We start from the raw sequence: 13,984 nt of genomic DNA on the forward strand, positions 1-13,984 counted from the left end.
AGCCTGTATCTGTGCCGAAGCAATTCTAGTTATCTCCGCAGTATCTGCTCCCCATTTCTTCCCCAGTGAAAACACCCAAGTTTTTAGCTGAAATACAGTCTACCTTTCCCAAGTCTTTCCTTGCGGGTAGGTAGGGACGGGTAACCAAGTTTAGGTCACTAGGATGTGAGCAGAGGAGTAATGTATGACTCAGCACACACATGTTTAAAGGGAGGGCAGAGGTCCTCCTCATCCTGCCTCTCTCTTGGCTCAGCTGTGGATATGACGGGTAAAGCTGGTACAGCCATGGTGGGAGTTGAGAACCCGAGGACAGAGGATGTTGGAGTCAAAGGACAGAAGGACCCTGGGTCCCTAATGATCTCCTGCCCACTGCTCGTGGTCAGGCCTCTTTTATGTGAGTTCAAAATAAAATTTATCTTATTTAAGCCACATTTAGAGTTTTCTGCCTGTCCCAGTCAAACCCAACTTTAATGGATAAAATGAGATAATATCTATTCCAGATAAACTAGTATCTCCAGGCATTGGATCTCTCTATCTGTGAAGTTCAGGTCAAGGACTCTCTACTTGATTCAGAGCCCTGGGAGTACGACAGCTGGCCATCCAGTGAAGCCAGCTGTGTTCGGTGATACGGAGTACTCGCTCTTGTCCTGTGAGATTGTACTACGTTCCTTAAAGAAAGGGAACAGCTGTTAGCAACGACTGGTCATTTCAAGGCAGCTGATGTAACAAGGATTAGCTCAGTATGGTCTCAACAGAAGGGGAGCTGAAGGAACCACAGCCGCTCAGAGTACAGGGGAGATGGGCCAGTGGTGCGAGGGAATGTCCATGACAGGAATGAAAGAGGTTCCAAGGGGATCTAGCAAAGAAAGGGACTGTAAGGAAGGGCTTTTAAGACGAAGCATGAGAGACTGTGGACGCTGAGAAACAAACTGTGGGTATGGGAAGGGAGGAGGTGGGGGGTTGGGTGAGTGGGTACTAAGGAGGGCACATAGTGCATGGAGCACTGGGTGTGGTGCAGAAACAACGAATCTTGGAACCCTGGAAAAATTTTTACAAAAATCAATAAGAACTAATAAATGAATAAATAAATAAATAAAATCTTTTTTTTTTTTTTTTTTTAAAGGAGGGGCGCCTGGATGGCTCAGTGGGTTAAGCCTCTGTCTTCCGCTCAGGTCATGATCCCAGGGTCCTGGGATCGAGCCCCACATTGGGCTCTCTGCTCAGCAGAGAGCCTGCCTCCTCCTCTCTCTGTCTGCCTCTATGCCTACTTGTGATCTCTCTCTGCCTCTATCAAATAGATAAATAAAATATTTAAAAATAAAAAAATAAATACTTTTAAAAAAAAGGAACACATAGGCAGGGACACATGATACATCCCACTGTATCATAAGAGTAAGAGTAAGGTAGGGGTTTGTTTCTTTGACAAACTCCTACCTTACTCTTTCCCATAACCAAATAAACAAATAAAGCTTTAAATACTCTGAAAAAATATTTTCTGAATCTCCAGGTCACCCGAATACAATAGCTGTAAAGTGCACATCTCCAGAGAGAATGCCTCTAATTCATCTCTAATTCGTCAGCGCCCTTCCAGGGTGGATGGCCAGACAAGAACTTGGCAGACGTGACCTCACCCACACCAGGGCCCTGACGGGTAAGCAAAATGACCTTTAGGACAAATGCAGAGCAAGTCTTCATTTTTGTATAATACTGTATTGTTTAATTCGGGCTTTATTTGCCCAAGAAAACAAGTGTGGAGCTCTCTGGCATACAAAGCCACATACTGATGGATTACATTTGCTCTTTTGTAATTAAAGTCGGAGAGAACTCAGACCTTCCATTCTCTGAAGGCTATGAAAGTTCAGGTGGGCCTGGGACACTCAAGGCAGAGACCGCATTGGTAAGAGGAATCCTTTCCTTGAGGGCAGGAAGTCTCCGGTCTGTGCAGTTTCACCACACTGAACTGTAAGGATCTTAAAAAGGAGCAAATTGTGGGGCACCTGGGTGGCTAAGTCGGTTAAGCATCTGCCTTTGGCTCTTGATCCTGGGGTCCTGGGATCGAGTCCCACATGGCGGGTCTCTGCTCCACGGGGAGTCTGTTCTCCCTGTGAACTCCCCCCACCTCCCATGCCCTACTCCCTCCACACCTCCTCTCCAGCTCATGCTTATACTATCTCTCTTTCTCTCTCTGAGATAAAGAAATAAAATCTTAAAAAAAAAAAAAAAAAAGGAAGTGAATGTGTTGATTTCCCATCCTTTGTTAATGTCTTGGGATAAAGAAGAAAAGTCAAGTTACCTTTCTCATCTGAGCCAGCAAGCCTTCGAACTCCTTCAGGTTCAGCGTCGTGCCGCTATAGGACGCAGAGCTATTTGCTGCTTTTCCCAGCCAATAAATGGTAACTAATACCTGCAAAACAAAACCAGGCACTAGAGCAGGAGAATTTTCCCTCAAGAATGACTTTTAAACTAAGGAATCAACAGTGCACCACTAAGAGCAAAGCAGGAAGGAGAGAATGTGCAACACTGATTTACAAAACCCAGCAACCATGAGGTACCCCTTCAATGTAAAATCATTTTAATAAGAATCCAATGCTCTATCAGTCAATACACACATGATTCAGTAGTTAAAATAAAGCTCCACTTTTAGGAAAAGTTTGGTTGTAAGAAAATGATCTCTAAGACAGCAAGAAGGGAAAGTAAATTCTCCAAATTCATTTTTCTGGAATAAAGTTTGCAAAAATTTTCAGAAACTCTGGCTCTTTACCTAGATGAGCATGAAATAGATTGTCAGTTCCTTCCAAAAGAAGTGCTGTTAAAGGCTTGCAATTCCTACTTGTGGGCACAGAAATGCTAAGTCAAACTATCCTGCTAAGTCCATCAGCAAAACCTCAAAGCAGAGATCCAGGTTAATTAATGATTCACAGCACAAGAACACCACCATGTATCTAACTGAAATCAGAAGAAACAATGTAATCCAAAGTACGATCTTTAGCCACCTAACTTTGGGGGAGAGTCAGATTCCCACTCCTCAGAGATGGGAAATTTTCAGCTTGGACAAAATTATTGCCAATTAGATAACCTTGGATGCTTACAAATGTCCATGAACGTTCAACAGTCTGAAGCTACAGTCCTTGGGTCATTTTTTTTTCTGTCTTTCCAAAAATTTGTGCACAAAACCAAATGCTCTTTACAGTGATTATTCCATGAAGCCCAGAAAGCTGAAGGTGAGCTCCTTAAAAGCTGAATTCTTTGGATCTGAAGCTTACGGAAAAGCTATTATTTTATTTTCACATTTGGTCTTATTGCTTCAATCAGGAGGGAAGTGCTTGTAGTACTTGCCTTCCACGTGCTAGATCACGAAAGATATGTGTACATGGTTCCAGGTGGGAACACACCCAAAATATGGTTATGGGTATCAATGCTACGATGTGATTCGGTTTTCTACCTCTGTGGGAAAATCGCACTTCAGGAATCCTTCAAGACTTCCAGAAAGTCTTTTTAACATTGCTCGCTTACAAATAAATTTCCAGAGAAGAGACAATTCCAGATGGCAGAACGTTAACTAGGACCGTGAAATAACTAATGTGTGCTAAGAGTGCGAGGCCATTTTGGAAGGTGTAACAGGAAAAACATAGAACTGTGTTGTGTTTTAGATTATGGGTTTTCTGATTTGTTTAAGACCGCATGATGAAAAATGGCATATATCCCTAGTTGTACAGAGGGAGGAAAGGAAGACAAGAATGTATTTGTCAATCAAATGTAACAGCAACCTGAAAATTAAAAAAAGGAGGGGTCAGTTGCAGCCAATTTTAAATTTTATATATAGGAGGTCATTTTCTTACATTTTTCAATTTAAACTTAAAATAAAAAGATACTACTTGTTCTTTGAAAATAGGATCCAACTCCAAAAAGTTGATTTTGGGGAAGTGCTCATAAAAACAAAACATTTAATAAGGAAAAAAAAAACCCAGAAAAAGTGCAGGCCCATGACAGTCAACACGATTTATATCACGCTGATCTTTTCCCTAAAAAATTGTGCCCAACTGCTTTATTTACTAACCCCACCAGTGCCAGCTGACAGAAAGGAACTGATGTTCGTGCTGAGACAGATAGATCATCTTGTGGTTAAACAATGGAATTATAGAGGGCAAGCTTTCATTTCTTTGCTTCTAGAACGAGCCCTTATTAGAGAGACCTCCCCCATCTACATTTGGTATTTCTGTCACAGTGCTCGAATGTTCCATCCGGGACACCTCTACTCATTTGCTGAGAACTCTTCCAAGCAAGCCCATACAACAGTCTCTGAAGCTTAGAAGCTACATTTTACCCTTGAGTCATCAAAGTGAGGAGGAAAAACTTTTTGAAAAGCAAAGTCAAAAGACTTACATTTTTCAGTTTCCTACTGTAATCAAGGCTCCTAAAGAAGGAAGAAGAAAAAAAAAATCTGGTCAGAATGGCAGTAGCTTCATGATCATCCCTTACATACCTCTAAGATGTATGCAAAGCCAACAAATGTAATGAAATCTGCAGAATATAGTATTTTCCCTAAGGTCCATGATTAGCGATTTCAGGTACTGAATCAAATCATTCAGGGAACCAAATGTAGAAGGACAGGATGGAATTAAACTTCCAAAATGCCCCGTGAAAAGACGAATGCTTTGTAACATCTGGAAAATGAAGGAATTTCACCGAAAACTGGAACACTTGATATCTGTATTCTTGAAGCTCAACTGTTTAAAGTAAAATTTGTGCCTTGATTAAAGCCCACTGTCAAATCGGAATCTGACTACATTTTCCAAAATCTTCGCACAACTAGTACCTTTAAAAAAGGTCTAAAACTTCATAAATTAGACCTGAAAATACACATGGAAGATGCAGCTCTATGCAAATATTTGTTCCTATCTGCCACGGATATAAATCAGTATTGGGAATTAGCCATAAGCAGGAAAATATGTGTGTTATGTTTGAATAGACACATTTGAATAGACACATTCTTAAAAATACATGAATGTTTACTCTCAAACTATAAACAAACAAACAAACAAACAAAAAGCTAGTTGGTGGTACTTTTGAAATATTCATACAGGGCAATATAAAAGTTTCCACAAAATTATTCCAAAGTTTCTTGAACATGTCAACAAATACATGCTAGGAAGAACAAAACAAACATTACAAACATTTCTTTACCCTGAGTAACTTCAGTTGGGGCGGGAGTGGAGGAAGAGAGAATGTAATTCTAGCGTATAAACTGGTCAGGAATTCTTTCAAGGATTTAGACCCCTTTACTTCATTGCTGCATAATCTTTTTTTTTAATTAATTAATTTATTTATCTGAGAGAGAGAGAGAGAGAGCAGGGAGAAGAGGGAGAGAGGATCCGAAGCAGACACCATGCTGAGCTCAGAGCCTGTGGCCGGGCTCAACCCCATGACCAGGAGATCATGACCCGAGCTAAAACTGAGAGTTGGATGTTTAACTGACTGAGCCAAGGTGCCCTATTGCTGCATATTCTGACCCAAAGAACATATGAAGGACTAGGTGAACAATTTTAAGTCAACTGAAATTTCAGGAAATAGAAAACAATGTAGTATATACTAAGAAGATAAACCCATCAATGGACTTGGATTGAAGGAAACATCGGGTTAATTTGGATTTGACTATAAGAGAATGTTTTCAAGATTATCATTTTTTAAATAATTTTTAAATTGTTTTATAAACATATGATGTATTATTAGCCCCAGGGGTACAGGTCTGTGAATCGCCAAGTTTACACACTTCACAGCACTCACCATAGCACATACCCTCCCCAGTGTCTATAACCCCACCACCTCTCCCTACACTCCTCCCCCCATCAACCCTCAGTTCGTTTTGTGAGATTAAGAGTCTCTTACGGTTTGTTTCCCTCCGGATCCCATCTTGTTTCATTTATTCTTCTCCTACCCCTCAAACACCCAATGTTGCATCTCCACTTCCTCATATCAGGGAGATCATATGATAGTTGTCTTTCTCTGATTGGCTTATTTCGCTAAGCATGATACCCTCTAGTTCCATCCACGTCTTTGCAAATGGCAAGATTTCATTTCTTTTGATGGCTGCATAGTATTCCACTGTTTGTGATATATATATATATATATATATATATATATATCACATCTTCTTTATCCATTCATCTGTTGATGGACATCTAGGTTCTTTCCATAGTTTGGCTATTGTGGATATATATATATATCACATCTTCTTTATCCATTCATCTGTTGATGGACATCTAGGTTCTTTCCATAGTTTGGCTATTGTGGATATTGCTGCTATAAACATTTCAGTGCACATGCCCCTTCGGATCACTACATTTGTATCTTCAGGGTAAATACACAGTATTGCAATTGCTGGGTCGTAGAGTAGCTCTATTTTCATCAGGTTTACTATTTTTAACAGAAAAAAATATATAGCATTATCTCCTGGATATTTGCCAGGATTTTTTTTAACTTACAAAAATCCCAATGGAAAGAAAAAGAAATCTATGAAAGATTTGAAATTTCAGTGAAAAGTAAATTAAGAATAAGGAACATAAAACATTTTCTGCATTGATAATAAAACTTCATGGACTAAAATTGTGACCCTGTTGAGGGTTGAGTGACTTCTACCTTACATCCAATTACATGAAAATGCTTCCAAATTTTTCAAGAGACATATTCGGAAGCAATCCAAAACCTTCCCTCATTTTCATCCAATTGCTTCAATTCCCTGGAATAATACTTGTTGCATTCCCTTCTGGATTATGCTGTCATTTCCCACCAAGGTCATCTGGTATCCATTACAGGTAGAGTTCACAAAATTACACATGCAGTAATCATCTGCAGCTTTTCCCTCTACTTCTTTTCCTCCTTCTCTTCTTCCTTTCTTTTTCTTTCTTTTTTCTCATTCTTTCTTTCTCTCTCCCTCTCCGTCTGTCCCTCCCTTCCTCTTTTCCTTCAGTCTACTCAAGTTACTTCTCAAAAATTAAAGAAAAATTACCTACAATAAAAGCTAAACTAAAGAGATTTTTTTTTTTTTTAATAAAAACAATAGCAGGGAAGCATCAACATTTGCTCTGTGGGATTTACCCCTAGACCTTATTGCTTACACTATTAATTGCTGGGGTCAGTGGGATGTTTTCTATCTGTGCGAATGTTCTGCTCAGCTCTCAGAGGGTAAAGCAGAAGAATGTAGTGGTTTGACTTTACTCTACCATGGCTAGGAAGTCTACATATGTTGCAAATGTCCCCCTGTCTGGTGCCAAACGAAACCAGGATCATTTACAGAAAAGTTGTGAAGAAAGAGCATATTCCGTGCCCTGCCCGTCACTGAAACTAGAGATGTTTTTCTCAGTACTATAAATGAATTTATGGCATAACTTGGATGTAAAATTCCTTATGTTCTTCTAGATACTCAAACTGTGAAATGAACATTTTTCTCCATAATTAATCCAGGTTTGGCATCCTGAAATGCTTGTGGACTGTTCCTCCCACCACACTCCTTCTTGCTCATCACCCTTCTAACACACCAGATACTTGTCTTTTTAAACATCAAGTTTGTTTCTCTTCCCCAGCCTTGCTACTTGATCTTCGTCTGCCTTGAGTGCTCTACAGGTCTTGCCATGACTGGTTCTTGCTTCCTCCCACTCATGTCTCCATCCAGAGCCTTCAGCTGAAAGGCCACTTCTTCAGAGAAGTGGCTTGACCACTTCTGGACTGCTATCTTCTTCTTCTTCCCCAGTTTTATTGAGATATAATTGGCATACGACATGGTATAAGTTAAAAGCACACACACGGTGATTTATGTACATATTGTGATGGTCACCATTTTTCATGCCATCTTTTCCCTCCTTCTTAGCACTGATCACTCCCTGCAGGTATCTTTTTGATTTGCTTGTTTATTACTTATTTCCTGACACTGCATGTAAATTACACGTGAACAGGAAGCATTGGCTATCTTGTTCATTCCAGTTGTCTGTTGACCAGAAAGTATCTGACACCTAGTAACTGCTCAGTAAATAGTTACTGAATGAATGAAAAATGATAAAATCATAGGGAAAAGTGGTGGAAAAGCACTGCTGAAAGAAAATAATAATGCTCAAGTAAAAGAAAAACTAAAAAGGAAGAAAATGAGGAGAAAGAATCCAAAGAGGCGAGAGAAGGAAAGACAGGATAAAGAAGGAAAGGGAAGCACAGGGAAGAAAAGGAGATGGAGAAAGATGCAGCTGGAAAGATACAGAAAAATGACAGAGGGAAAGACACAGTAGAAGGAGAAGCCAGTAGAGTAATAGAGACATGGCAGTGTCTGTGTGCCATTGGTCTAAGGGACTTCTCCTCTTTGTGCTGTTTTCTGTGCCTTTTTCTTTGGAAGTTGGCTGAACCATCTTCCCGGATCTGAGCAAGCAGTGCACTGAGCAGGTTTTAAGTAGCATCATGCCTGTGAAGGCATTCTGTCCCATTCCGTCTTATAGTTGAAGACCCAGAGCCCTACTGAAGGAAAGGAACTTGCTTAGGATTGTATGCCTAGGGAGTAGCAGATTGGAGCCAGATCGCTGATTTCCTAATGCCCAGTTTTTTGTAGATAAGCAATAAAGGTAATATAAATTCTGAATTTCTAAAACCAAACTCCCTCAGAATTCTCCTGGTTTAGGGACATGTGGATTTAGAGTAGCTCCCCCCAAAAAGGAAAATGCAGCTGCCAACACCATCAAAACAAACTTTTCTCCACTATCCAAGCAATGCGTGTGTGACTAATTGTTATGATGTCATATAGTTATTATTGTTTCTGGTCACTTGCCACTCAAGTGAAACTATAAATATCAGATGAGTCAGAAACCATTTCCTAAAATGAGTAATTTATAGAGACTGGATTTAGGTGTAGTAATACTGGAGCATGTGATGTCTAAAATGAGGTGGGGGAGGGCGCCTGGGTGGCTCAGTGGGTTAAGCCTCTGCCTCCGGCTCAGGTCATGATCTCAGGGTCCTAGGATCGAGTCCCGCATAGGGCTCTATGCTCAGCAGGGAGCCTGCTTCCCCCCACCCCCCGCCTGCCTGCTTCTCTGCCTACTTGTGATCTCTCTCTGTGTGTCAAATAAAAAAATTAAACTTAAAAGAAAAATGAGGTGGGGGTGCCTGGGTGGTTCAGTGGATTAAGCATCTGACTTCAGCTTGGGTCATGATCTCAGGGTCATGGGATCCTGTCCTAGGGCTCCGTTCTCAGTGGAGAGTCTGCTCCTCCCTCTCTCTCTGCCCCTTCCCCTGCTCATGCTTTCTGAAATGAACAAATAAGTAAATATCTTAAAAATGAAGTTTATGGTGGTTTTCCATATTCGAATACCATAATTTGTATTCTATTTTTGCCCCTAAGTAAAATTTTTCCAGGAGAAATATTAAAGGCACATTTACAACAGAGAAGTGTGATTTTTATATAATCAGTCACGGCTGACTCTCCCTTATTCCCAGTCATGAATCATAAACTCCAATATAAACTAACTTGATTTCATGCAGTAGTTTCCATTTTTCCCCCCAATCAATATTGGCAAAGAGAATCAAATTAAGAGCTCTGAATTTTGGCTTCTCTCCCTTTTCTGTACCTCCATGATCAAATGACCCAAAAGTGATCAAAAGAAGTGTCACCAATCCACAGACCCTCTCTATGTAATTAAGTTTATTATTAAGGCATGTTCATGCCCAATATTATCGGACTGAAGTGGAACATGTTTCGTATGAAACGTGTAGAGTGGGAAGGATTTGTAGATAACGTAAAGTTGTCTCCGCCATCTCATAAGAGCCTTTCTTCTCACTACCCTGGTCAGCAGCGACTCTCTTCCAGAGAAACACATTGGCTTTTCTCTCACTGTGCCATTCTTTCCCAAAAATTCTTTGGCCGCAAACATGGCTCAGTGAGTAGACACAGTCAACAACAGTCAAATGGCCAATAATCCATCTTCAAAGAACCCGATCACTGACATATGGGAAAACAGTTACAAATGTAAATGAGGAAGCAATTCCTCCATAATCTATTGCCCTCTTTGCATAATAAACAGTTTGGATCTGTTTACCAAGTTTGCAGGCTTCCAAGAGCCTATTCAAATGCCCAACTTGAGTGAATGAAGGCTTTCTGTCTAACACACACAGATTCTGTGCATATTTCTCTCTTGCCTCTCCCTCCAGTGAGTCTCACTTAACAATTTTCTCCTCTTTAACATTCTAACTCTCTATGTGTGACTTTTGCATTTCAAAGAAATTACATTTGACCTGAATGAAAGCTATACACGGAGGGAAGGCCACTGTGTCTTGTTTCGAAAGCCCGATTTTTACCTTCACATTTTTATTTTATTAGACATGTCCAATACTTGGCCTCTTAGCCCTTACAACATTATCACAAAGCTACAAATCAAACCATAACTAGGTTTCGCTTAAACATAAATATCGTGTTACTTACTTGACTGTTACTCTGTTGGACGTATCCTGTAGGTCACTAGGGTCAAAAAGTTGAGATTCTCTAAGGCCAAGCTCTTTACAACCTCTTAAGAACAAGATGATATTGTCCTAAAAGGGAAAAAAGAAATCCAAGTCTATGTTATTTTATATTATCTTTATGAACCAGCCCCTCCTCTTTAATAGTTCAAATTACCAGACAGATGTCAGTCATCATGACAGCAAGAGTCAGATCTAACTTTTGGCTTGTTGGATAATAAAATCATACATACTTGGTTAGGATATGCCAAGGTAAACAGACACTTCCAATCTTCTAAAACCACAGCCATGCCCAATTCATTTTTTCCTCTTTACCTTAACACATTTGTATAAAACTGCAAGTAAAATATTACTGTAAAGCAGAACATCGCATCTTTGGGGGGCCAGTACTCATAGCCAGGGAGCCCCTAAAACTTCCAAGTTTTGTCCATGTCTTATTGCTAGAGCTTGGTTCAAACACTAATGTATTTTTTCAAAAATTGGTTTTAGTAGCCAAATGTCATCAACAGGTTCTTTAGATTGACCTTTCTAAATATATTCTTTTTTTTTTTTTTAAGATTTTATTTATTTATTTGTCAGAGTAAGCACAGGCAGACAGAGTGGCAGGCAGAGGCAGATGGAGAAGCAGGCTCCTGCTGAGCAAGGAGCCCGATGTGGGACTCGATCCCAGGACGCTGGGATCAGGACCTGAGCCAAAGGCAGCGGCTTAACCAACTGAGCCACCTAGGTGTCCCTCTAAATATATTCTTTATCAGCAGGTTTTGAGTGATAATACATCTCTGTGGACTATGAATTGAGTTAAATGGGGAAAAAAAATTAGACTGGGAAAATGGGAAAATTTAGACTTAATAGTGAAGGGGGGAAAGAGGAGCAAGGAAAGCTTTTGAAAATAATGCAAAAGACCTTTTCAGAGTGAACATTTTCTCCAGCAGGTACATATTTTCTTTGAACTGGCAGGTATCAGGCACAACTGAGAATTAAGGGTTCTGCCCTTCATCTGTTGGGAGTCAAGAAAAAGCAGATGGCTCTGGAAGGGATTACAACTGTGGGTCACTCTTTTGGAACACCAGGGTATTAGCAGCAGCCTGCTGGGTTGCAAGTTCCTAATTGTCCTCTTTCTAGAAGGTTTCCAACAGCTAACTGGGCCCATCAGTCAGAGAAGAATAATAAAGATTGGCTCCTGGAGGGCCAGACCTGTGTGAATCCATTTGAAAACTCTAAGAAAGTTGCTACAAAAATCAGAAATGATGGTGATAATTACTGAATCATATAGTTATGCAAGCACAGTGCGACAAAGCAAACAAAAGGCATGGTATTTCCCAATCACCCAGTCTACAGGTAAGATTCTAAGATGACCAGAATGCTGCTTCCTGGCGTATGCACCCTGCATAATCGCCTCCCTTGGAGAGCAAGTAGGACCTGTGAATGTGATGGGTACCACTCTGTGATTACCTTGCTAACCAGTGGGCTCTGAGTTAATCAAAAGGAAGATTATCTAATTGGGCCTGACATAATCAGGGGAGGATTTCAAAGAAAGTGAATAGAATTCCTGGTGGCCAAGAGGTCTATGGCTGCAAGGAGATGGATTCTGCCAACACCCACATAAGCTTGGATGAGGCTTGGAAGCTCAGATAGAACGTCAGCCCCCACGATCACCTTGATTTCAGCCCCTTGAGACTCTGAGCAAAGGTCATGCCATGTCCATACTTCTGATCTACAGAAACTAAGATAAGAAATGGATGTTGATTTAAGCCTCTAAGCTTATAGTAATTTTTTATGCAGCAACAAAAAATTAATAAACACAAGTACAAAACAGTAAGAGTAATAGCAATAAATCATTAACCTTTATATAATCGTTATATGCCAAATATTGCCCCAAGAGCTTTATATATGCTCACTCATGTAATCCTATACAACCTTAGTAGGCACTTACTATCAACCTCATTCATGGGTGAACAATCTGTGGCACAGAACAGTCAAGCACCTTGCTCAAGGTCACACAGCCAGCAAACGATGGAGGTGCCAACAAATGGTATATAAGACAAACGGAAGCATCAAATCTGAGGCTGGCACCAAAGGAAGTTAGGGGCTAATCACAGAGGGCCTTGACGGCTGCAGAAGGGAGGCTGTGGAAATCAGAGAGGGGCTGTAATCTGAGAAATGATGCTCAGATCTGCAGCAGAAGCAGACTGCTGGGGGCAGGCACAGGGGAAGGGAAAGGGTATGAAGGACTTCAGGGGATTCAGACAGGAAGCAGGGGAACCATGAGGACAGAGCACAATCTCAGCCCCGTCCACATGGAGGGTGGTCCCTCCCAGAATGCCTTCTTTCCCATGTTTTTCCTGCGTCCCTGGATTTTCTTCAGCAGTCACAAGACCCAGGTCACTCACGAGCCCTCTTGGAGAATGACAAGGAGCTGGTCATAGTGTGAAGTTAGCCAAACCCTGTCAGGCTCTCCTTCAATTACTTCGTGTGTTTTAAAATTATCAAATTTTTCCTTGAAGTTTTTTTTTTTCTATTCCCCCTACCCCCACACATGTCCAGAGCTTTATTGGATGCTCACGTGCATCTCTTCCATGGCAGGCAACTGTCTTCCTGGTGGGTCTGTGAGCTCTGAGGGCTTCTTTCCCAGAGGAAAACAATGGACGGGTCTTGGTATTCTCTGGGAGTCGTCTGGGCTCACAATAGGACTAACCTGTGATCAGCCTGGAGACCCTTAAGAAGCATGTGACTGTGGTACCTTAGTTCCTTAAGAAAGGCAGGCAGGTGCCCTTCCCTTACGCCCTCCCAGATGTGCCCTCGAGTACCACCCTATCTTCATCACACAGACTGCAACCGCCATATTGCCTGCTGGGCTGGACACTTCGGACTGGGAGATTTAAGGAACTTCAGGTCTCCTGCTAGCCCCTTTCTGCAACCTGATGACACTGGACGGGAGCCAGACCCAGTAAGGAGAAAACCAGAAGAAAATGCTCCACAGGCAAGAGCTAACAGGGGCAGCAGCCAGAGTAGGTAAAAATGACTGTGCCTTTAATTACATAAAATGCATCCTGCAAAATCCCACCTGCCTTGCTCTTCGCACTGAGATTTTTCTACATTTACAGTTCGAAGTAAAACCCACATCTTAGTGTGTTAGCTCCAGAAGCCAAGCAGTACAACACGTCTCAAACCCGCAGGAGGAGAAGTGAAAGTCACTGATCTACGACAATGACCATTATATTAGCTCTCATTATCATAGTATTACAAACCCATTAAAACTTAGGAAGGCTTCAAAAAAGTTTTTAAGGGACTCTTCAAAAAAGACAATGTCATTAAAAAAAATTGGACAGGACAGAGACATGAGGGCCAAATGTAACTGATGACTTCTAATTGGATCCTAGAGGCAAAAAGGAATATAAGGCCATAAACATCTAATTTAAAAGCAGACTGTATGTTGGATGATGTTGCTGAATGCATGTTAATTTTCTCAGGCAGGATGATGATGATATTGCAATTATAT

The 13,984-nt window shown here is 41.0% G+C and overlaps 1 protein-coding gene across 19 annotated transcripts in view; it reads right to left on the reverse strand.

The window, feature by feature from the left end:
* The window catches only part of LIMCH1 (LIM and calponin homology domains 1), a 329,186-nt gene that overhangs the window by 92,190 nt on the left and 223,012 nt on the right, over positions 1-13,984 (reverse strand). For all 19 annotated transcript variants that reach the window (XM_082728805.1, XM_082728814.1, XM_082728813.1 and 16 more), the window contains 3 exons: positions 10,451-10,557; positions 4,384-4,414; positions 2,294-2,404 (listed from right to left, as the gene is read on the reverse strand). In XM_082728805.1, coding sequence (XP_082584931.1) covers positions 2,294-2,404; positions 4,384-4,414; positions 10,451-10,557 — 249 coding nt within the window. The remainder of the gene's footprint in view (positions 1-2,293; positions 2,405-4,383; positions 4,415-10,450; positions 10,558-13,984) is intronic.

This window comes from Mustela nivalis (genome assembly GCF_964662115.1).
Source record: "Mustela nivalis genome assembly, chromosome: 4".
Taxonomy (NCBI): Eukaryota; Metazoa; Chordata; class Mammalia; order Carnivora; family Mustelidae; genus Mustela; species Mustela nivalis.